This window comes from Corvus cornix, chromosome 2 (genome assembly GCF_000738735.6).
Source record: "Corvus cornix cornix isolate S_Up_H32 chromosome 2, ASM73873v5, whole genome shotgun sequence".
Classification (NCBI taxonomy): domain Eukaryota; kingdom Metazoa; phylum Chordata; class Aves; order Passeriformes; family Corvidae; genus Corvus; species Corvus cornix.
In genome coordinates this window covers 105,670,247-105,695,669 of record NC_046333.1, presented here as the reverse complement: position 1 = coordinate 105,695,669, position 25,423 = coordinate 105,670,247, and the positions used below count along the sequence as shown (strand labels likewise).

The following is a 25,423-nucleotide window of genomic DNA, read 5'->3' as shown; positions in this document are numbered from 1 at the left end:
TGCCATCCCATAGATACAAACCAATGCATGTATTTGCTTTATACAGGGGCGGGATCTTAGCCTCCATGGTCAAACAATCATGGGTCTGGGGAACTTGATCCCCTGCCCAAACTCCTTCCCAAAGCAAGTTGTAGCTTATTTGCTTTTCTTGCTACTGCCCTGCAAGTGGAAAGGATGAACTTGGGAGAGAATGAGTAGAGAGAGGCCAATGTTGGGTTTTGCTGCTCTTGATGTCAAAATAGGTCGTATGGACCGATGTCCTGTTACTGGGAATGCCTTTCCTTCCCTGATAGCAGCTCCCACCACCATCTCTGGATGGAGCCTTCAGTGGTAGGTGAGCACGTGGAACACTCTCAGAAGTGAAAGTCAGCATCTAGTGAGTGTCCCAGGCTTGAATAGTCACTTTCCACCTTCTCCAGAAAAAGGCAAAGCAGGCAGAGCATCTGTACTATCCCTCACAAAAGGCCACTCTGCTGCTCCCAACAATCTGCCTGCTCTTAAATAGGCAAAGTTGAGTATGTCCTAAACTTGTTTTTGGTTAGCTTCACCTTAATTCACAGCTTGGTCTCTCTGCATTGTCATCTCAATTTCTGACAAGGTCACAGTGGAAAATGTGGTGAAGATCCTCTAAAGGAAGCCAAAATTTCAAGAAGTTGCTGACCAGAACAGTGAGGACTGTCTGCATCTAAGCCACTACGACAAAATGTGCCATCTCACCAGGATGTGCTGGCCCCAGGTAATGGCAGGCAAACTATGTCTGGGAGACAGATAAAAGAAGTAGATTAAAGTCATGGTGGGCATTACTCAAGAAACTTAAAAACAAGGACTAGAGAATAAAAACTACCAGAAATTCAAGCTGCAAGCACTCCCTTACTGGAACAGGAAGATCATTCATCTTCAGTAGACTAATCTGAGACTGGTTGGTGCCAGAAAAATTATAACTTTGTATTTTTCATTTAGTTTAATAAAGTATGTGCAAAAAATTACAGATTTCTTTACTAATGTTTTAAACAATAATTTGTCTTTTGAAAGCAGAAGAATAGTAAACCTGCCTTGTTATTCCTTCATGTTTTGTTTCCTTGTTATTCATTCATGTTTTGGTTTCAGGTTTCTCCAACATACTATGTAATTTTTACCACTAGTTTGCAGGTCTGTTCTGTGTTGACTTTGCCTCCCATTGAGTTACTTTTTTGCTTGCCATATTTAATCCAGTGATTAGTAGTTTTAATGTTTTAAATCACAAAGGATATCTAAATGCAGTGTAGGAAATGAAAGTTTTAAAAGTAGTTTTGGGCTTTATAAACATTAAGTGTGGAGGCAAATTTAATGGAAACTTAGCTAGGAGACTAAAAGAATCTCTGATGCCAGCAGAATTCCTTCTTTCAGTGTAATATTGCAGTAAAATAGACAAGCCAAACTCTGATGTAGAGAGGAGAGTTCAAGAACTCTATCCTTTTAGTCTGAGTTTTGTTCCTTCTATAAGGCCTAATTTCTTCTTAACAATCAAAAATATTGCAGTAATTCATTTGAATATATACAGTCAGCTGGGGTTTTACCTATCTTATGTTTTACCTGCAAATTAGCACGTAGGCACCGTGAAGACAAAGCCCTTAAACTGCAGGTACAAAGTGCAAAATTAATGCCTGACATATGACCATTTGTTCCTTGGTGTTACAGAAGGAATACCTTGAATTCAACAAGACCAACAAGACTTTTGTCTCTTTGCCTCTTTCCCTTAGCATTCAAATGTTGCAGTCATCAAGATGGTGAGCAGTGGAGCAGTGGTCACCAAAGTGTCTTAGGGTCTGTGAGCAAGATATGCATTATCCACCTTCCTACAATCCTTTTAACATTTATTTGTGGAAGAGAGATTATTTTGTCCTTCCCCTGGATAGCTGTGATTTGGTACTGCTAAGACAGAAAGACTCATCCCTGGTGAGTGACTGCTCATTCACAGAAAGTTTAGAAATGAGTGAAGCAAAGATTGAGCATCAAGAAGAGAGCAAAGCCTGGGGAAAAGATGGTGCTAGGGGCCCCCATGGAGAAAGAAGCTTGAAAACTAGATTGAAATGAGGAAGACAAACTCCTTCTCCCAAAGTCTTGGACAGTTTCCTTATTGCTACTGCTTCCTCCACACATGCAATCATTTGCCAAAGCAAAATAAAGAGCAGTAGTCCCTCCAACTTGATACGCTGATTCTGATGCTGAGTGAGGTCTGACTCTTCTGGTAAGCCCCAGAACTGACAGTCTTATTTAAAACTCTTGAGGGAAATTCTGCTAAATCCCAGTCATTTAGTGGCTGAGTTAAGTCTGGAAAGATCCCATTCTCATCTGATGTAAGCAGATCTCTGCAGCTTTATGTCTACAAAAGGCCTCCACTAATCCATATGACCAAATGATCTATTTATAGATCAAGAACAAATTTTTGAATCCTGGAAGGTTTTTTGTCCCTCAAAACCTGACTTCCAGAGACCAGTTACTTCAGGAGATGTATTCACAAAGATTTACTGCATTTTTTTACATTTGATGTTAATTTGCCACATTCTGTCTGCTTTATCATGAAACAGGATTATCTAAGTCTCTCTATCTGTTCCTCACATCGTCTCTTCTCTCTGGGTAAATCTTCCATCTAAACCAAATAGTTTTAATTCTCTCCCACTCAAAACTGTGCCAAATCCTCTTAAATAATTATTTATCCTTCCTATTTCTACAATTTCCTTTTCTTTCCCTGGCAAAGGACCAGAGGTGATGTCAGCTCTGCAATGAGTGCAGCTGTTGGCGGCACAGGACGCACTGCATGCTAATCACATGAATATTTACCCAGCTCCTTGGAGGGGTTTTGAAGCTACTCTCAGAGCCATACTCAGACAGGTAGTTTAGAGTTAGTTTGGTTTTCTCTGCAGCAAGCTGTGATGTCTTGTTATAATGCTCACAATGATGTTGTTCACTTTCTTTTTCTTACCAGAAATCCACACCTTATTTATTTAACTTATTATAGCTGCACAATAAGCAGGTATTTACATCAGAGCATTTCTAAAAATGCCTAAGTGGCTACATTTAATTAGTGATAAGAATTTATGGGAATTTTAAGCCATGTTTCCCAATGTGCCCAATCAATGACTTGCATAAATGAAATTCTCTCCATTACTGGGTTGCTTAACTACCAGAATCTTTGAAATTACTGTTAAAAACATCTAAGTGTCTTTGTTCATCACAATTATTTTGGATAGGCAATACATTGGGACATCCTGGTTAAATTTTTCTTCTTCCAGATATTTAAAATTAATATTGATACTACAGTTTGTTCCCATGCTAAGTATTCTATTAGTAAGATATTCCTGTCTGCTGCACATGTTACACAGCTTTGAGTCTTCCAGTACTCCTTCTTGGTGGAGGAATGATCATTTTGTTTTAACTTTTCTTTCAAATGTCTAAAGTAGTTTCAAAATTTCATAGTAATTTGAAAGTGAAATTCTAAGGTTGCAGTTTGTTGTTATGTATGTACAAAAAGCCAACATTGCCCAAGTACTGATATTTAGGCTAAAATATGACAAATTGCCTGGCTAGCTAGTAAGCAACAATACGCTTGGATGCTTGTCTGAAAGTGAAATGCTGGTCTCAATGCATACATACCTTTGTATCCCAGAATGGCTACTGTGATTGTTAACAGGGCACATAAAATATATAGTAAGATGATGGAGAACTTCAGTGCCCAGTTATTTTTACACTTGGTACATTGGCTCCCCTCCTGAATACCTGCAAAAGAAGATTTAAAGTAATTTAAAACAATGGCAAAGAACACATTGCTGGGTTTAGCTCCCCATTTCCTTTCCTCTGTTTTCTAAAGAGCAAATTATTTATGTAAGCAGATGATGTTTACATATGGGGTGCCTATTTGCCTAAGCTGCCAGGACAAACTTCAAGGTGGTTAAAACATCAGCTCAGTGAAACAATCACTTTGGGATTTTAGCATGTGTAAGAGAAGTAGGTTCTGCTTCACTGGAAAACCTCTGGCTTTCCTGAGAGATGGCTATTTTCTGATTGTGCTAACAAGACTATGGTGAGCTTTGGAAATAAAACCTTTATTAGCATCTCCTCTGTCAGGCATCACACTGCAGAAGCTCTTTCTTAGCATTTGGTATCTCTGTGGGGGCAATAGGACACAATAAATGCTCTGGCAGAAGGAAAACACAGAAATAAAATAGCACTGTGTAAACCTGGTAGGAGTACTAGTTCTGCTTTGTAGCAATTACCGCAGATAGTTACCATGCAAACACTTTCTTTCCATAATGAGAGAGACTTTTTGCATATTTTTGGGGGATGTTGGAGAACACTATTTCCACAGAAAAGAAGGGGTGCTTTACTGATAGAGCCATTGGTACATCCACAGAAAAAATGCTGGTGAATTTCTCTTTGTGGACAAGCTTGAGAAAAAGGGCCTCAAGCTGATGAGTGAAAACAGAGCTTTACTATTTTATATTTGAGCGTTTTTGCAGAATGGCTTGCTATCTTTGAGTCTATTAGGGAAGCAATTTTTCCTCTTTTGTGCTCCTTGGGAACAACTCAAGAGCATTGGAAGCATTGATTATTAATCAGAAGCACAAGTGTGTAAAAACCTGAAAGCTGGGCCAATGTACTGGAACAAATGGGTGGGATTTGTCCGCCTTTCCAAGGTGCGTTAAGCAGGCCGGGATTAATGTAATTTTCTGTGTCTGTCAGAAAATGCATTTCTTTGATATTTCACCCTATTTGTGTACTATTAGGGGAGTCCCACAGGAAAGCTTTAAGCTCTAATAAATTCTATGTACCAGATTACTTAACTAATCAAAACTTGCTCTGTAGCTTTTTATGAGCAACTTATATTTCCCCCAAGGCCTAATGCACAGATGATTTTACTTTTCCAAACTCATGACCTTCTGCAGAGTGGTTTTTTATTTCTCATTTTTTTAAGAGAAAAGCACGGGCCACTTCCCCTGGGTTAATGGAGGGTGGGTGACCAACATAATGAGTTAAGTCAACTGCATTTCTCTCTCCAGTGACATTTTCCAATGACTTCCTTTAAACCTAAGGTACTTGAAGGAGGAAGGATTACCATATTGGAGCAACTCAGGAAGAGGATTTATACATAGTTTATTTGACAAGGCATTTTCTTCAATTCCCTCTGCACATATACTTGCTGTGGCTAAGGCAGAAATGCGTCTTTTGCAGGTCTTTTCCACATTACATCATCACACATTTTTCCTAAACTCTTCAGGTGTGACATCACATTCTGTTGCCATGTGATGAAAGTGACGTCATAGATCTGGGTTCCTTGGGGTTTAGGCATAAGACCAGTTGGGAACATCTGGTTCTTTTTTCAGGAACATTATGGGAAAATGAGACAAAGGCTTGTAAGCATAAACTCAAGAACAGAAATTCCAGAGGGTAAAGGCTTCTCTCCTGCCTGTGAGCTGGGAAGGGAGGGAGCTGGCGCAGAGACAGGCAGTTGCACAACCTATTTATTGGTGACTTGGATTTGGAAGGGTGGTAACTCCTGCACCACAAAAGAAAAGGTGAAGGGTCCATAATTCAGTAGTCAGGTTTGCTTATGGATCCTGATACGTGGGCTGACTTGCTTTCTTTGCAAGTGTCAAGGAGTTTGATGGTGAGGGAGCTCGAATTGCTGAAAAAGCAGGAAAGGGAAAGTGCAGTTTCTAAAGGTTTGCAATAGGTATTCAGAGACTGACATTATTTCACAGTGGGAACTCGGTGTTGTCTGGACCACCATTTTTCTGGTCTTTGCTGGTACTAATGAGCTCACTGAGCCCCTGTGTCCTAAATACGAGGTTCCTTCCCCGAAGGGTTTGAAATTCAGATTCCAATTTGGATGTCTTTGAAAGTCCCACATATCCAAAAACAAGCTGGGGGGCGGGAAGGGCAAATCTCACATCACATTCACTTTCTAAATCGGCAGATAACAGAAAGCTTGATCCTCCTTATTTTAAAGTTAATTGAGGCAGGCCTAGATCCCTATCTGGGAAGAATGATGGACTGCAGACATACAAAACACAGAGAAAGGCAGAAGTAAAAACAAAGCCTTTGGCAGCAATTGCACTAAGTTAAGTTTCACTTGATAACTGTCTCATATTAAGATTACTCATTTTATGACATGACCTGCTTTCTGTCACTGTACTCTGGCTTCCTGGGTAGTGTAACGAGCTGAAACTTCACCGATGTCACTGGACGTACTACAGTTCAGCATCAAGCATCATGTATGTTCCAGTGCTTCATAGGGATCTAGTTTCACTTGTCTCAGCCCTCTCTACCTCTGGTTCAATAAAACAGCACTTCAGCTTTTCGGAACTTTTAGTTTCAGTGTATTTCAAACTGACATCAGAGCAGCACCCCAACAAAAGCCAGACCTTTCCATCCTGTAACAGTCCAGCACGGTTGGTATCAATAACACAGGCACATCATACTAAAACCATCATACAGGCTGGAGTGATTCCATTAACTGAGCTGGCCTGCAACTGTGTATTGCATTCCTTGCTGGGGCTTTCTGCCTGTCAGCCTAAAACTACATCTGATTGCCAATGAACCCCTGCTACCCTCATCTAACATGACCTGTGTCCAGGACTGGAGTGAAAAGCCAGGGAGCTCTAACAGGCTCCCTTGTTTTCTTTCACCTAGGATGCAGTAAAGTCTTTCAGAGCAATTAAATTTGCTCTTTATTGCAAATATGTAGTGCTTAAGTCTGCTGCTAGTAACACCTGATTTTGTAGTTTACTAAACATATAAAAACTACTACAAAATACCAAAGATATAGGTACCCCTTGAAGAAAAAATTTGGAAGCCTCAGTCTGATGTCCGAGCAGTTAAATAATATCAGGTTATATGCGAAGGCAAAAGGCAGGAATGCAACCCTCTCCACACAGGGACAAACTACAGCATAATCAGGGCTCCCCAACCTCCCCAGCACGCACCCTGACTTCAACTTGCCACGTTGTTCTTCCCCACTACCTCGCTTAAGGATCATGGCCAAAAAAGATTGTTCTGATACAGAAGATGCATTTAGTCCATGTTGTGAGGACACATTTTTATTGAAAGATTGTTCTGAAAAGATGTGACAGCCAAAACATTAAGCAACAACAAATGGGAGACAATTAAAAATGCTTGCTGTGATACACAAAACTCAGCAGGTTGGCATAAAATCATGAAGGTTTACCACAAAAGCTGAGAGTTGAGGCTAGCCTGAGCCCAGGCTCAGGCTTTAAATTCAAATTTAATTTATCCACTAGACTGCTTTCTGTCATGGCTTACACAAAATGCAGGGTTCTTCCAGGAGATGTATCACATCTCATCTAGAAAGCTGTAGACTAAATGGACAGGGAAAGACCCTACACACCCAATATCATTGACAGAACAAATGTAAAGCCTCCAAAAGGCCATTCTCAGCTGAAGTCAGCTCTTCTCCATTTGTTAGTGATGCTCCTAGTGCAGCACACTCCTCTCTGTGTCCTGTACATGTGTTTTCAATGTTGGTCTGCTCCCAGACATTTGTCACTGACTTCCAAACTCAGGGAGCCAGGGTGACTTCCGCATGACGTGCATTGCTCACTGCCGATTTGATCAATGTTTAATAATTATCAGATGGGACACAATGTGCCTCATTTCACTGGACACATGCTTTTTTCCATTCCTTTCCCTGACTTATTTTAATAAGAGCCCTGGTTTTTCTGCCTCACTGTTGGGAAGACATCTGGGCAAACAGACAGCAGCTTAGTACAAAGAGATCCTGCTGGCTCACATGCTTTGGGGACCCCCTTCTCTGCAAACCAAAATGGTCACAAAAAAATATGCAAGTGAGACATCCCCCTGTTACCAGGCTTTGTAGTATTTGTTTTTATAGCATTGCATTCCAGTGACTGAAGTCTTTGTTCTCATGCAGGGGGTATACATCTGCAGATTCCTTTTGGGCTCCGAGAAGAGGTTTTGCTGAACGAAGAGCTGGGCTTTTGGGTTTTTGTTTGTTTGGGGGATTTTTGTTGTTGTTGTTGTTTTGTTCCATGGTTTTAATGGGAGAAAAAATATCTTTGCTCTTTGTAACCGCCTTACAAAATGCCTGACTCCTCAACTGTATTATGCTTCAGGAGCACATCTTTGAACACTGGAAAATGACATGCACACACATTTTTTTTCCTGAGTATTTCTTTTGGAAGTATTTGCCTCTGTGTTCTTTTCTTGGCTCTGGCTGCAGGATCATAGGTGGCCTCATAATATTTCTGCTAGCAAATCAATTTTGACAAAGATGCAACGTTTCCTTCATAACCCTGACAAGAAATGTACTGATAAGATAAAGAAATGCAGTTCAGGAAACGAAAATACATTAGTTTGGAGGGGTTTTCCCCAGGATAATTCACTGAAGAGAGATAACACCCCTTGAATTTCAGAAGGAAGATTGCAAGCCTAGTTTGCAGCCTTCAAATGATTGTTTTCTCAAAGCTAATGTTTTCAAAACAGCAGTAGACCTAATACCTATATTCAAATACTATATAATACCTAATACCTATACCTGAACAAACTATATACATCTAATTCAAGCCTCCTGCCCTGGAAGGTGCCCCTGTCCATGGCAGGGAGGCAGAAACTAGATGATCTTTGAGTTCCCTTCCAACACGAACCATTCTGTGATTCAATGTGTAACTAGGAGTCAAATACTGAGAGATAATTAACCATGCAGAGTTGCAACAAGCTCCCAGTGGTGTCTATCTCACTAGCAAAAGTAGGTGATCCCACAAGGAATCAATCTCTAGGTTTAAATTTCTAAATGCTTTGAAAAACCTGTCTCTAAGTGCTTAAATTCAGGCACCCAAGTGTAAAATGGTAGGTGTTTAGAAATATGCATGATTAGAAATTATGGAAGTAAGTTTGTCTCATAGGAGAGAGAGGATTTTAAAATTCAGGCATGTGTATGTTTTCATATATACATACACAGAAACACACATTTGTGTTCAAATATATGGAAAAATATGTGTGTGTATGTTTTTTACAGAGAAGCTTTGGTAATGACAAAACCCCAGCATATTATATTAGCACAGTCTAAGAAAAAGCAGGCAACAGCATCTTTGACAACAATAACTTTGTATAGGTTTGCGATTACTGGATCCAGCCAGCCACAAAATCCACAGTGAGATTTTTGTCTTCTCCTTTGTATTGTGTCACAGGTTATTAACCTACCTCTCATGAAAACAATTCCCATGATCCTTCATGAATGGTTTTGTTGCAGCGGGCAAAACTGATGATTTGATGGTTCCATATGCTGGCCTACTTCAGAAAGCAATTGCTCTTTATAATGGTCACAAATGGCAAAAATTGAGAGTGGTTCATGCCTTTTTAAATTATTGTTTTGAGATAAAACTGATGTCTTCTAGTTTAGAGTCTATTCTCACACCATTAAAGCTACAATTTGAACTACACGTAAATAGACGCCCTATGCATTTCCTATCTAATGTGTAAAGGTCCACACCTCCTCCCATTCCACAGTCTTTGCAAGCCCTGTCTCCACAGTGGCAATGGTCCTGCTCAGCCAAATAGTGCAGTGCTGGCTTGTGGGCAGGTGGATTGCAACAGCCTGCTTAACTTAATGATCAGATTTTTACAATGCCATTGGAAAAAATATTTAGCGCAAACATGCTGTCATTTGTTCTGGAATTTGCTAGTTTTGCTTCTGGTTTTGTAATCAAATAGGGATAAATACCAGCTATGCTTGCTTTGAAAAAGTTTCTGGTTATTTATTAGGAAGCAATTAAAGCAGCTAAACTTGAAATCTAAGCAGTGGGTATGTACTTGCCTAACTTGTGCCAGTTTTCCTATGCCAGGTGGAAAATCATGAAGCATGGCAGCAACACACAGGCTGAAACAGCCACTCTATATTTCAAGTAAACACTGCAAGACACAGAGCTTCTTTCTTCAAAAATTAATAAATAAATGGACCCAACTCAAACCACTCCATCTTCACAGGTTTCTACAGTGTTCAGCATAATCTGATTGCCCTACTACACAGCTGGCAGCTTGTGCAAATAACCTCTGGAGAGAAGAAAACACCTCAAAAGCCCAATCTGAGAATTTGTGCCTCACGATGCTGCACAACCCCTACCAGGGCCAGTGGTCCCAGTTCCTGTGATTTTATCCTGCACTTCACATTCAAGATTTCTAATTCACCTGGTGCCCTTTTCTTTCCAAGTGCAAGGTTGGGGCAATCCCTGGTATCAATACAGGCTGGGGCATGAACAGATCAAGAGCACCTGTGCCAAGAAGGACTTGGGAGTGCTGGTGTACAAAAAGCTGGACATGGGCTGGCAATGTGCTCTTGCAGCCCAGAAAGCCGAACACATCCTGGGCTCCATCAAAAGCAGCGCGGCCAGCAGTGGAGGGAGGCAATTCTGCCCCTCTGTTCTGCTCTGGAGAGACCCCACCTGTGTACAGGTCTGGGGTCCCCAGCACAGGAAAGACATGGACCTGTTAGAGTGGATCCAGATGAGGGACATGAAGAAGATCAGAGGGGCTGGAACACCTCTCCTATGAAGACAGGCTGAGAGAGTTGGGACTGTTCAACCTGGAGAAGAGAAGGCTTCAAAGGAACTTTACTGTGACCTTTCAGTACTTGAAGGGGGCTGATATGAAGAATGGAGACAAACTTTTTAGCAGGGCCTCTTGTGATAGGACAAGAGGAAATGGTTTTAAACCAAAAGAGGGCAGGTTCAGATTAGATATAAGAATGAAGATTTTTACAATTAGTGTGGTGAAATACTGGAACAGGTTGCTCAGAGAGGTGGTAGATGTCCCATCCCTGGAAACATTCAAGGCCAGGGTGAACAGGGCTCTGAGCAAACGGATCTTGATGAAGATGTCCCTGCTCATTGAAGAGCAATAGGACTAGATGACTAACTTTAAAGGTTCCTTCAAACCCAAGCTGTTCTATGATTCTTGCAGCTATGTAATTATGTGGGACTTTCAGCTTGCATTCTAGGAGAACAGCAGATTCCTAGACTCCTAAAAAATAGAAGTGGTGAGGAGTTGTTCCTTAAGGCTTAAGAAAATAGAGACTCCACCATTTACAGGACTTTCATAATCCCACCTCTACAGAGCAAGTCTCAACACTGAGGGGGCAATGCTGGGGCTGAGGCTGGCATGACTCACCCTGTCCCTCATCCCCTGAAGTGGAAGGGGTGCACTTTGTCCCAAAAGCCCAGGGTATTTCAGTAAACATGAGGGGTTTCCTTCTCTGGGACACCTTGGGAAAACCCAGCCCTTGATGATCTGCACACTGCAGCCTGAAGCTCTGCACACAGGGACCGTCAAGCAAATTCTCCTCCACACACCAGACTGAGTCTGTTGGAGGCAGCGGCCACTTCCCATAAATCAGAATCCCACATCTGACATAATAAAGAGCCTCAGAGGGCCAACACTATTATCTCTGGAAAGCTTTCAGCCTAAGAAATACTTTATTCTATGTAATGTACACAAACCCTTTCATTAAATGAGGGGAGAACCCTCATCATCATCTCTCACTTATTTATATAACCCAGCCAGCATTTTCTCTCTGGCTTTGTTCTTCTTTGCAGCAGTCCAGAGAATCACAATGAATTGTCAGAAATCCTAATTATACACTTCAACAACCACCACCATTTAATTATATACTATTACCAAACAATGTCCTACTGTGATTAAACACTAAATATTTTAATTGAAAGGATACAAAAAGCCCAACCACAACACAGGCTAAGCAAAGACTGCTGAGTATCTGAACTGTATGTTAGGCAAATATTATGAACAGAGCTGAAGAACCAGTATGGTAAATTTTATGAAAAATCACGGATTTGCAACAGCTTAAAGTCCAGCCATAACAATGTGGTAAGAATATCACACCAGCGGAGGGTCCAGCATCCCATAGGCTATTAGATTTAAAGACAAACTCAAACCAGAACAAACCTCGGGAAGTGCTGGTGCTTTTAAATAACTGTCTGGAATAAGAGAGATGCATCTGTCCTCAGTTACTGAAAATCAAGCAAGGGATCACTCAGTGCATGTCTCTGCAACTCAACCCAAAAATCTAATTAGGCTGTTCAAAAGATGAGAGAAAAACTAGAACAGTTAAAAGAAGATAGAAATTACGTATGAATTAAAGACCTGTTCAATGACAGGTAAAACAGCCATGATACATGACAGCAAGGCACCTCTCTCAAACTCTGTCTCAATAGAGAAAAATTTAGACTGACTTGCAAGAAGAAATATAGCCAGATCTATTGGGAGATCAAAGCCAGATCTTTCGTTTGGGAAACAGCTTCTTTAGACAACCTGAAGATATTCCGTTCAATGATTTAAGTAAAACCAGAGGTAACAAAGCTTTAGCACAGTCATAGAAGGGATCTGTCCTTGAGAATTGTGCCAGATGGCAAAGTAATGCCATTTTTGTCAAAGTCCAGGCCTTCCATTCTGAAATAAATATGCTTCATAATGAAACATAGATCCTAATTAAGATTCTATCATTTGATGACTAATGTACATGATTTTTAATCTTAATTCAATTTACATTCAACTGAAAGGATGAAAAAAGGTAACATACCTAAAGTGTACATTTTCCCTAACATTCTCTAATTTTGTAACACAGTGTTTAGATGTTAGTGACCCTAGTAATGGTGTTAACTGGTAGGCAGAAGAAGTGGTTAACTCCATACTTTTCGGCTTTTGAGATACATTTCTTGAAGAGGGCAACATGATCTCCTCCAGGGCTGTGAGTGTGGTAGGTGCCAATAGCCACGGCAGTGACACCTGTGCTGCAGGGCCACTAACCAAGGACATGACGAAGTCATCCAGAGCACAGGTGCAAAAACGATGCTCTTCACAGGAAGCTTTCACTGTTGTTTTACCAGTTTCTGCAACTTTTACCATTAAGGGCAATGCTAAAAACATTGGATTACTGTTTATAGGACAAGAAACAATGGAAACTCCAGCTATGCACAACAAATCAACATTTCTGTATCCACTGATGTTGTCAGAAATGGTATTCCGGTTAACTACAGAGATTAAATTTTTTATGTGCCTTCACAAGTTAAATGGAAATATTTGGCAGCCATCTGTTCCATGTAAGTTTCTGTGCACACATGCACCCCTGACATGGCTGAGGCAGGTCATTCATTTAGGAGCAATGTAAAACACCATGTGTCACAGCAAAGCGTGCTTTTAAACTCTTGTAGCTCATACAAATCTAAACCAATTTTCACTCAGTAGTCAGAAGCACAATCAGCATGCCCTTCTCACCAGGATTTTCATCTCATCTACTACCTAGTGGAGCAGAACAAAATAGAGTTTCAACCATATTTGATAACATAAAAACTGTATGTACCTTTTTTTTGTTAGGGAAAAATACAGAGATATTTTTATGAGGTTTTCAGAAGGAAAAAATTGCCTGCTGACTATGAAAAAGTATACCCAACTTCATGCAGAAAATCAAACCTAGAGATGTATCTGGAACTACAAGTTTTGTTACATGTTCCAGGTGGAATGCTGCAATAAATCCTGGCATTAAAAGAATTGAAAAAAATTCATCAAGATTTGACACCTCAAATTAATGTATAGACCTTTATACACCCTTTTCTGGATTTAGTGGTAATGCTCCTGTTTCCTTCGTTATGAACCACTCTAATATAAAAATTACCCTTTCTCCAACTGAAAAGTCTCTCTGAGGATATTATTTGGAATTTAAAAGACTAATGTGCATAAAAAAAGAAGAGGTGAAAGTGTTTCTATCCATGCTGGGTACTTAGCAGGTACATAGATCTCTTATTTAGAAGGTGACCCTCTTATTTAGAAGGTGACCCCAAAAATGGAGAGGACCACAAGGAAGAATGCAGTAGGACCTCAAAAAAAAGTGAGTTCAGAAAACAATAGGTATAAAGAAGCCTGCTCTACTCTTTCAGTTATGCAAATTGCCACTTCTGATTAGTCTTTTCCCTGTGATATCAACAATGCTTGGCTGAGATACCAATACTGAACTGAGAAGAAAGGATCCCCATAGGCACTGCACTGAACATAGCTCATGGTCACAAATCCACTGGCTGTAAATTCATTCCTAATCTCCTGAGGCTACATGTTCAGCTACAGGAGAGAAATTATGTCTAGGTATAAATGCTGCTCCTCTGGAAGTGTGCTGCCTTACTCCCCTCAGTTGAATTGAGACTTGGCATTAAATCACCTCCACAGGAGAGGAGCTGTCAGGCCCTGGATTTATTTTTCACCTCACCGGCCTTCTAAAACCACTTTCTAAAGGTAGAGCTTTTTCCACAGAAATATTGCAGGCTTGGTGGCAGACAAAATAAATCCTGTTTCTATCCTCCAACCTAACCAACCTCCCCCTCTGCCTCCTTTTCCAGAATCTTACATTTTCAAAGTGGAAGTTTTCCTCTGTGAAGCTGGATCTGTAGGTTAAGGAAGGATTGCGACCCAATGCAGCTCCCATCTTTCAGTCTTCTCACTCTGTTCTCCCCTTTTCCCCCCTCTCCTGTCTCCTTGTGTCCTGTAGCATCTCAGACTCCTGAGATCTCCCTAACCCTGGCTCATTCACACCTCACTAGCATCCAATTTCCTGCATAAAAGGAAGACTTAGGATGAATTCCTCAGTCAACCAGAACATTTTTTTCAAACACTTGTGTCAATGTGTAATGACTGTGCAGTGTAAGGAGCAAACAGCCCTGATAAATGGATTTTTTCCACTTCATACCATCACAATTTCTGGGATTTTTCCTTGCTTAATATTCACCCTTACCGAGAGAGGAAATTTTTGTTCCGTAAATTACTACAAGAAGTTTCCTGTACAGAGGTCAGAGTGTGGTTGGTGAATGTAATTTGTGTTTTCCCTCCTAAGAAAACAATAAGCAAATTTGCACTATCTTGACAAATGCTGGGAAACGATGAATTAAATCTGCTTGTTACTAGTGAGGAGAAGCCATGCAAAAGGACATCCAGGGCACCACCGTTGCAAAGATAAGGAATTAGCCAATAATTAGACAACAAACATATTACCTGCCTACATAGCACCTACCCCGCTGCCTTCTTTATGTCAACGCAATCACTGTGCTAAGTAGGTGAAAACTCTACTGCAATCATGAAAACACAGAAGCTGACAAATCCATTAAACATGAAAACATTTACTACACTTTCAACAGAAACAACAACAACAATAGTAATAATACCTGCAAAAATAATTATTTTCCTGAAACATATATTCCTTGCTATAATCCTTTTCTTGATATCTTATGAAATCTTGGAAAACCAAGTCTTTGAAAAATACTTTTTAATGGAGCTTGGGAGTTTCAGCCTCTCTGTCTTCAGAGCAGTACAAGGGCAAGGCAGCTGCCGTGAGGTCAGGGATCCCACATCTGAGAACTGAGATCCCACATCTGCAAATGGAGGACTAAAAATCTCAGAATCATTTTGGCTGGAAAAGACCTACAAGTTCATTGAGTCCAGCCTTTGACCCATCTCCACTTTGTCAACTATACCACGGCACTGAGTGCCACATATAGGTGTTTCTTGAAGACTTCCAGGGATGGTGACTCCACCACCTCCCTTGGCAGTCCATTCCAATACTTGACAACCCTTTCAGTGAAGAAATTCCTCCTGATGTCCAGCCTGAACCTCCCCTGGCAGGGGACATAGCTTGAGGCCATGTTGTCTTGTCCAGTCACTTGTTGCCTGGGAGAAGAGGCCGACCCCCAGCTGGCTACACCCTCCTTTCAGGTGGTTGTAGAGAGTGATAACGTCACCCTTGAGCCTGCTTTTCTCCAGGCTAAACAACTCCATCTCCCTCAGCCATGCCTCATAGGACTTACAAGTCTTTTAAGTCTGATTTAAAGTCTGACTTAGGTCAAGACTTAAGTACGACTTACTAGTCTTTAGTCTGGTAAGACTCAAATCTTACCATGCATTTCAAGCTCATTGCTACATGCTTTATCAGGGGATTGAGGCTGACAGTGAAAGGCTTAAACAGAACAAAATAATTTTCTTAACCAGAAGACTAAATAAAAAACGTAGAACTTTTCACTATAAAATCTATGTGCTTTAAGGGAGAGAAAATCCCAGGGCATTTTAATTAAGAGGCAGAAAGCATAATATAAATCTATAGTTACAAGTGGGAATTTGTAAATTTTAATTCAGACAAAAAATTGTAAAGGAGACCTTGTGGGTTTTCTTCCCCCCTAGTTGACACATAAATATGTTATTAAAAGTTCCTGTGAAAGGTACAACCCTATGCAATAAAAACCCCAAAAATTAGCTTGTGCTTCAGTGATAGCAATTCCAAAGTAACTGAAAATTTGGAGGACAGCTATTCAGGGAAGAGGGAAGAAGGAAACTAAGTGAACTCCAAACAGTCAAGATGTCTAAACTCATTCTGAAAAATTATTCTGCCTGAAGTTAATGCCAAAGACTTTTGGACTGCAAACCTACATGTCTGCTTTAGAACTTTCTCACTGGTTTCCAATGTTCTTCTACACTTGTAACTTTATCACTCTTTTAACTTTTTTAAGAATGTTGAAATTCTTAAACAATGGCTGTAATAATCAGTCTCCTTGTTTCAATATGATATACCACAAAAAATACAAGGAAAATGGTCCCTTTCTGTAAAAGGTGGAAAGAACTTAGAAAGCTAATAGAATTGACTGTATTTGTGTCAAACCTGAATTTGCCTTTTCATTCTTGTTTTTTTGCCGAACACTAGGATTTATTGCTCCTTGAAGAAAAGAAAAAAAATACTGAAACAAATGTGGGGTCAATATTTGACTTCAGGGTCAATATATCTTGCCTTTTCACTCTCAAAGAGGTCAATATCTGCTGTTATTTATGCCATACTCTGCAGCTGCTCTTTTGAACTCCAGCAGAGAAATACATCACACCCTTAACCCACAGCCTTTCCAGCTAAGTGTGGAGACACTGTAATTTATTTCTTCAAAGCAAGTGTCAAATGTTTTTAGCACTAAACTGCACTAAACACTCTTGTTCCTTATCACAATTTCAGTTACACAAGTGCAACCTCTCTCTCTGGCTTCCACAGACTTACATGCAATTTACATCAGTGCAGGTGTCTCACTCAGCCAGGGAGATGGAAAATGTTTTTTATTCCATGTCAAGCTAAAAGCATAAAACAGAAGAGCAGGTGAAGCTGCCACACTGGCAGCTCAGTGGAAACTTTATATTAAAAAAATTAACACACAGCACTGTAACCTGCTTAAGGAAAATCCAATAAAATACAAAATAACTCTTCCTTGTGTCTTTGGAATCCACAGGCACTTAGTCCCTGCAGTGCTCTAAGGTTTATAACTAATAGGCTGAAAAATAATTTTCACGTATTAAGAGTAAAAATATTTTCTAAAAATTCTGTTTCTTGGCAATTTTATTTGACTGAGTACATTTATTTCTTGGCTAGTTCCTTGTATGGTAAGTTTCAGTCCAGTACAATTTTTTTCCATGGCTGAACTACATCCTCCTGAAAAGCAGAGCTGGAAATGTTGAAAACCATAAACTATAGCTAAAGGCACACATCACAAATAGGATCATGAAAAGCAGAGTTCTCAGTGTGAGCAGAACCTTCTTTTTCAATGTGTAGTTTGTTTGTTAAGCACACTTCATACCTCCTCATACTCTGAATCTTACTCCAGCCTCCAAAAGGAAGAAATGTTTGAACACATAAGCTGTAGCCTTTTCATGTAAGGGACTGAGTTTTCACTGCTTTTCATGTTCTTCTTGTTCCATGCTTCTTTCCACAAGAAAAGATGGCATCTTGTTTGCTCATTTGAACAATGCACCACTCTATTTAAATAGCTTAGACAAGACTTTCTTTAACACTGTGAAAACTAAGAGTTTAAAAAATATTTTTAAGGAGAATTAAGGTATTCAGTTTTTTCATATCCTACTATATGAATACTATTTTTTACTGGTGAGATAAATATCTGTAAATTTGTAGATGAACTGTGTTGCACAGTTTTGCACATGACCCTAAAATAGATTAAACTGCTTGATAAATCCTGGTAGTTCTTGTGCCAAAAGATGAGAGAGGATATGCCCAGCAAAAAGTATTACACCCCTGTAGAAATTGGGAAGCATAATTTGTTATGCAGGATCTTCTTTTTTCCACTTCTTGTTTTGCTGAGTGCTTTGTCAAAGAAATTTAAATCCACTTACAGAAATTTCCTCTAAGTGTTCTGCCAAGGTGCATGAGCAAACTCAGGTCAAAATTTTACTGTACATGGACAGAAGCCAGAGGACAGAAGAGCACTTAATTTTTAATCATTATTTCATTAGTTAGTAAACTGCTTAGCTGCTCCATAGTATTTTGGATTGTCTGAAAATGGCATACAGCTTTGTGTGAAATCCTTCTTTGGCCTCTCTCAGCCGCAGACACAAACCTTATAGGTTTCCCAAGGGAACACAAAACTTAGTGCATAACGAAACATAATGATGAGTTCAGGGCAGCCATTTAAGCAAGCTGAGTCACAGGATAAACTGGGACCACATACAAGAAAGTGAATATCAGGGTATCCAAGAGTATGGTGGAAACAAAATCACAAACCCTGTGTGCTGTGAGTGGAGAGCAGTGGCTCCAAAAAACATAACGAGTGAGATGACAATGAAGGCTACCAAAGCATTCCCACCATGATGTTAGGGACAAAAAGGCAGAGCCAGCTTCTTGGCTTGCTGCAGTGAGCTGGCAGCTGGTCCAGCCTCGAGCACTGTAGCACTGATGAGAACTCAGCTCAACACAGGGACTAGAAAAGCCCAACTCGCTGCTGTGGCTTCCAGCCTTCTTATGCTGGAGACAGTACTTGGAGGCTGGACAACCTTGGACCAGCTCTACAGCTCAGGGCCAGGCCAGTCATTCAAAGACCAAGAGAAAAGGTCTCCTGGAGCTGGTGACCAAGAGTAGCTCCTGATGGAGTCAGGAGTTTTGAGGGCCACTGGCTCCAAGGTAGCACATACAGGAGCGAGCTGCTATTGAGCTAATGACCCTAATGTCCCTAGTGGGGAGGCTGCAAGTCACACCAGGTGTTTCCACCACTATGAGTCTTACCAGGAGTCCGGGGTTTACAGTGACAGGCTTAAATTGAGCCAAATGCTTTTCATACTTGGAAGAAAACAGTAATTAAAAGAAAGCCAGAAGACTTGGCCGCAAACTCGGGTGCTTTAATGGAGCACTGTCACTAAAGGGCACTTTTATGAAGAGGTAGGAGTAACATACACTCCTGGCTACAAGTTGGAGGTAGAGACTCTTCTTGGAAAAAAAGCAAAAATTGAAGCAGTGGGGGTGATTACAAGTGGAACAAATTACCATCACAGGGGATTCCCTGTACTTTAATGCCTTTAGAGCAAGCCCGACTCCTCATTTAAAAGATATGCTTTAGCCAAAAACAAAGTCATTGGACTTTGTACAGGAATAACTAGATAGAATTGCACAGCCTATCACACACAAGAGGTCAGAGCAGTTAAGTGCTTTGGCTCTAATCCCTACATGTGGAAATACGTGTGTCTCTGCTCTGGCCTGCTGCACAGAAAATATATGTCTCATGGGGAAGTTCACAGTGATGACAAGATGCCTCACTGCCCCTAGGGGGATGTGTCTTTCAGATCCAGCTGAGCTCAGAACTAAAACAGGGAGTGGGCAGATAACCCTCCCAGATGTTTCATGGCACTGGATGGAGACAGCAGATGATAAGGTTCAGTGTATGCTGGAACACAAGAGGGTTTGGTTTTTTTCTTTTACAGCAGGTAATAAGTCTGTTCAAGAAACAAAATAAAGTGAATCCAAAGGAATAAAGGCTGGAGGTTAATTAAAAGCCTACTTCTATTAATACAGGGGGAGAAACTGCTCAGGGATAGTTCATTATGTTGAATCATGGCCCTCTAATACTGCCAGAAATTGCTAAGAGCTTTGGTGAGTTATCTTTGACCCGGTTTGTTAAACAAAACTGCTGTGTTGTTGCTTTTCCCAAGAGTGGGGACAGATATCCACCTTGGGAGGCAACAACCAAGTCAAGTATATGTCTCTTATGTAGGGGTGAAAGGTCACATTTCTCATCTTGACCCCCTTTTTTTTTTTTAAAGCTGGTTCTTCCAGTCTGCAGGACTTTCTTCAGAGCTGTCAGCCAAATTCTGGAGGAAAACTCTTTTTGCCAAAGTGCAACTTTTTCCTTGAAAAGTATAGCGAGTATGGAAAAGTACGAGGGAAGAACAATATTTCGGTCAATTAATACAGCTTGGGAAAACATAATCATACTAAATTTTTACTATTTTTACTAGTATGATTTACTATTTAAATCAATGAAAATTTGCTGGTAATGCTAGTGACTACTAAAAAAATCACAATATGGAAAGTAAGGATTTAGGATCAAGATATGAAACAGAAGCATTATCTAGAAAACCTAAAAGGGCTAATTTGGACAGGCTCGTAGAAGCTGTTTACTGAAGTACTACTTAAGATAAAGTTCACTTGACATTCACAGAAAACTTCTGAGATCCAGCTGGTCCCTGCAGTCCCTATCCTGAGCATCGTTTCTGTTGTATTTGCACCCTTACTTCTATAAATAAATTAAATACTGCATTTTGGGACAATTCAGCTGCAACCAAAAAAGGATAATGAATTATATAATAAATCAAACACTGGAAGATTGCTAGAAGTACTGGACAGCCATGCATGAAAGCTTAAGCATTAAAACCAGCTTTCTTGCAAACTTTCCTTTATCCAAATCTGCTGGGAAGGTTCCTGGAATTTGCAAGAGAACAGAGACAGAAATGGTGGGTTTTTGTCAGCTTTTCATGGCATAACGGGTAATCAACACATCAGCCTTTTACAGCCAAGAAAGCTGCCTCCCTCTGAGCTGTAACTTGAATCATTCCCCATGTTAGTCACAGCTGGGGGCGGCTTGTGCTCTGCTTCCAGCCACTTCCAGACTGCTGCGCTGGGGGAAGTGGTAAGGGCGCTTTTGGGAATCTGCAGCGTGGCAGGGACCCCGTCATGGAAGGGGGACAGTCACTGCAGAGAACGTGTGGCCACCTTTACTTCAGGGCACTGCTTGAGGGATGTTCACACTCACGCTCAGTTTTTCTGCAGCCTGTAGGTGTGTTACTCTTTTAGCACCTTTTTCCAGCAGGCAGCAAACTGTGGAAGGCTGAGCACCCAGATATCCTATATTATCCAGTCTGACACTTATTAACCACTTATGCCACTGTAATACCGAGGGTGCTTCTTAAATGAACACTGTTGCATTTCAACAAGGATGCTTAATGTGTTGCAGAAAGGAAGACTGAGGGCCTGTGTCTTCTTAATTCATCTGAACAGTGCCTGGCAATCTTACAAAGTGAAAAAAACCCCATTGCCTCAACTTTTCATTAAGGCTCAGTGTTTAGATTCAGTGTCAGTTCTCATTGACTCATCCCATCTTCAACATAAGTTGCAGACTAATCTGTTTTACTTTCTTACACCAGTGAGGCCAAATTACCTTTGTACCTGCTGTGTTGGAGCCTCACAGAGTTAATGTCATCACACAGATAAAACTCAGCCCAAAATCTGGTGTGCTGACTGATGTCCGTTCCCTGGTTTTCCACCCTTTATCAAAAGAAAGAGAACAGCCCATCCTTCAGCTTTGTGTGAAAACTAGCAAAGACACAAGTTCCAAAATTTATATTTACTTACCTTGAGACTCTATTGAATGTACATTTATTTTAACAGATTGAATTTTCTTAGCAGCTATTACAGACTGAAACTCAGCTCTAAAAGATTATTACCATGAATTAAGACAATTTTCTCTAGTGGAAATCCACCTCATAAATCAGGTCTGGTATTCATATGGCAGCACAGATGCACCAACTCAACTTGCAGCTGTAGGCACTCAGAAAGCAGCAGAATTTGTCCCTAAATCTGCAATTGTTTGATGAAAAAATGAACATATTTTGACTTTCAAGTGAACAGATCATTGGAAGATGTTTTCTAATACAGAATTTCAGGATATCTAGTATAAAACACCACTGCTCATGAAAATGAGCAGACAGTGGAAATTAAAGGGTTTTCCTAGTTCTGCCTGCATTGCAATTTTTCAAATATATGTTCTTCTGCCTCCAACATGCTGGTCAGCAGGACAAGCATTTCTTCAGTATTGACACACCATTCGGCTCTACATCGAATATGGAAAAGGGTTGGTTTTGCCCCACAGGAATGTAAAGCACTTCCAGGTCCAGGGGAGTTACTAAATAAACAGCCTACATTTCAAAATTACCTGGGAATTCCTGCTGAAATTGGGGCCATTCATCAAAGAGACAGTTTAACATTAAATACCTGGGTAGAAGGTTAACTGAAGTCGCTGGTGGTTCACTCTTCTGAAATCTGGTCTATTATTACTATATAGTCAAGGTCCCTGTTTTGAAGACTCTAGACTAATCCCACTTATTTACTTATTTTTGTCATTCAAAAAGTGGCTGAGATCTTGATTTTGACTTACCAGACAGAATGAGACCAAAAGCTCTAAAAAAAGAAGCTTGTCCAAAATTTATATTTGGGATGAACATAGAACTCACAAGAAAAAAAAATTCTGTGATTCAGTGACCACAGAAAACAGAAGATTTTTCCCTGTAATTATGACATTTTTTCCCAACAGAAAATTCTTTATTCACAACAATTTTTCCTCAGATTTAAATTTTTAGCATAATCCAATTTTCAGCCCTAAAATATGCCACATAGGCCATTCTGTTAAGCTAGATGGTGAAATTTTTACTGTACTATTTTGTATTTACAGCTTTGCTCTCAAATACAGACTGCCAGTCATGCTGTCCACCTTAAATAGCACAGAAACAAAATTTGACTCCCATCAGGTAGTAGTTTGAAATATATGGTCCCTCCAGTGCAGAGATACACTGAGCAGAGTCCTAATTGCAGGTTTTCCACAGAATTTGCTGCTTTCCTGAGCAAGTTTTTTTATTTCTGAACCAAATTTTCAACTCTTATATCAATGTGAATCCAGGATAATTTCAGTGTAGTAACTCTAGATCTAAATGGGTACAAGTGAAAACAGAACAGCACTAGAATATAATACTGCAATTAAAATGTTACTTGTTGAAACAGATTGTAGAAGCCATGTCCAAAATCTTTGGTTTTGTTGCTTTAATATATTTTGTGGGATATTCAAAAGCACTTCAAAAAAGGGGTCATCAATTCAGAACAAGAACTGTATTAAAAATCAGCTTGTATCTTCACAGGACCCAATATCCCAATCTTTCTGTAGCCCTTCCTGGTTCCCTGTCAGGGCAGTGCTTCCAGGAACACCCTCAAAAACTCTGAAAACATGCAATATAAAGCCTGGGCTGTGGGGAATAATATCATTAGGAGAAATTGATGCAAAATAGAGTCATTTTGCAAATTTACCATGCTCAATTGGGATATCTCCTGTACATAAAATTCCTGCTTTATGAAAGTGGTATATGAGGAAAATCTAAAAGCTCATTTAACAGTTTCAGGAAGTGATCTGCATTCAGACCATCTCATAATTAATACTACATCATTTACCCAAGTCAGGTTGAAGAATAATGTGATTATGGCTCACATGCCTCCATCCTGACTTAGCTTCCCTGCTACTCCGGTCCCAGGCCTCTCTTCTAATTCAGCTAGTCAGCTTGGTAGATACCAGACACTTATGAACCAGACTGGGATAAATTAGCCCTTTGAAACCAATTTGAATTTTAGCCAGATGAGGTAAAAACTGTGTGACTTGTGTTGTGCAATAACTCACTACTCAGTTATCTCCAGTCTTCTCCACACTTTCCTATCTCCCCCCTCACAAACACCCTGAGAACTTTGCAGGTCTCTGACGCTTTACCTGCTGTGCCTATCACACTCTGAAGTTCCCGTGCATGAACATGTACACAGCTAGATATTACACAGTTCCTGTTGGTATCCCACCTCCTCAGCAATTCCAGCTGTCCCTGTGAAAGCTTGTGGGATGTGAGGTTAAAACTTGGAGAAAGCCTTCCTTTAGGCACCTACAACAAACTGTTAATTTTCCATGATGTTTCAAAGGGGTGCATATCAACGATTCATTCCTTGCTGGTTTACAAATACATCTCAGATTAGTAACTCAGGCTGAAGCTGTCATTTAGTCATACAGGTTCTTTCTTTAGAAGTTTCTACAGTTAGCTTTCACCACACTTTTACTACTGAACTTTTGGACCCTAGGTTGGCCACCCCTAGACTCAGTGATTAAAATCCCTTTGCCACTGGATTCCTTACATGTTTTTCTGACCTCTTCCAGAGGAGCTCCAAGGCAGCTGCTACTTCTGTTTCCCCCAAGTGACTCCCTCATATTTCCTGCATCCATCTGCTATGTCCTGCTGCCCCATCTCCACAACACACACATGGGTCTGTCAGTAACTCCAGATGTCCTGTGGAGTCATCCTCCTCTAATGTCTTCTCACACCCTGGCCTTCCCCTCCCTCTTTTCACTTGTAAAACTTCTGATGCACAAGGGAACCTCTCCATCTCTCAACAGCCAAGCAGCACCTGGTCCTTGTGCAAAGAGCCCCAAACCTGCTCCATCACATTCTTCTCCCTCTGACTCCCCTGCAGAAGTCCCTGGTGGCCCCAAGATTCAGTGGCACATGAGTCTGCCACCTGGTTGCCTTCTGGGTCAGTTCACTGTCCTTAACCTGGAAGCAATTCTGGACAGGGACTGTACTGAGTAAGTTACTGTTTGAATGGTGTGACCTAAAGTGTATTATAAATGACTTGGGGAGTACAGTACTTATAGCCGCTTCGTCTGAAGTCTGGCACTGAGGGCTTTTGAAACACTCCAAAACAAAGTTTGCTAAAAACCCACCCCTCTAAACTTCCTCCTCTCTCAATCCCTGAAAAAGCAGGAGATACAGTTAATCCACCCATTTTCATGGCAATACCGGTTCAACAAAGGCTCAGAGGAGTATCTGCCTTCCCCACATAGCATCGTGTCATGTAAGGAGGCTGTGACAGAAACAGATGTTCACTGTATATCAAAAGGAGGTTACCACCATGCTGATACACTTGTTATCTGAAGGCTGCAGTTGTCAGAAGTTTTGTACAGACTGAAAGCCCACCTGGCTATTGAATGAGGACACATCAAAGAGGCACCAAACCAGAAACAGCCTGACTTGAAACCCGTATTCAGCACCACATTCTTGCAAATGGCAATATAATCTCCAAAAAGGTGCATGAGGATATGGAGAATATGTTTGTTCAGCATAAAATATCTGGCAATTGTGGTGGGTTCACCAGTCTGTGGGTCATGGCTGAAAACCCCACCAGAGGATACAAACTTTGGAAAATACAGAGGAGTCAGAACTACAAAGCAGCTCAATTGTGAGGTAATTGGTTTTG

At 40.5% G+C, this 25,423-nt stretch overlaps 1 protein-coding gene across 1 annotated transcript in view; it reads right to left on the bottom strand.

Moving 5' to 3' along the window:
* The window catches only part of COLEC12 (collectin subfamily member 12), a 93,206-nt gene that overhangs the window by 12,288 nt on the left and 55,495 nt on the right, over positions 1-25,423 (bottom strand). Inside the window, exon 3 of the mRNA XM_039549336.1 lies at positions 3,634-3,756. Coding sequence (XP_039405270.1) covers positions 3,634-3,756 — 123 coding nt within the window. The remainder of the gene's footprint in view (positions 1-3,633; positions 3,757-25,423) is intronic.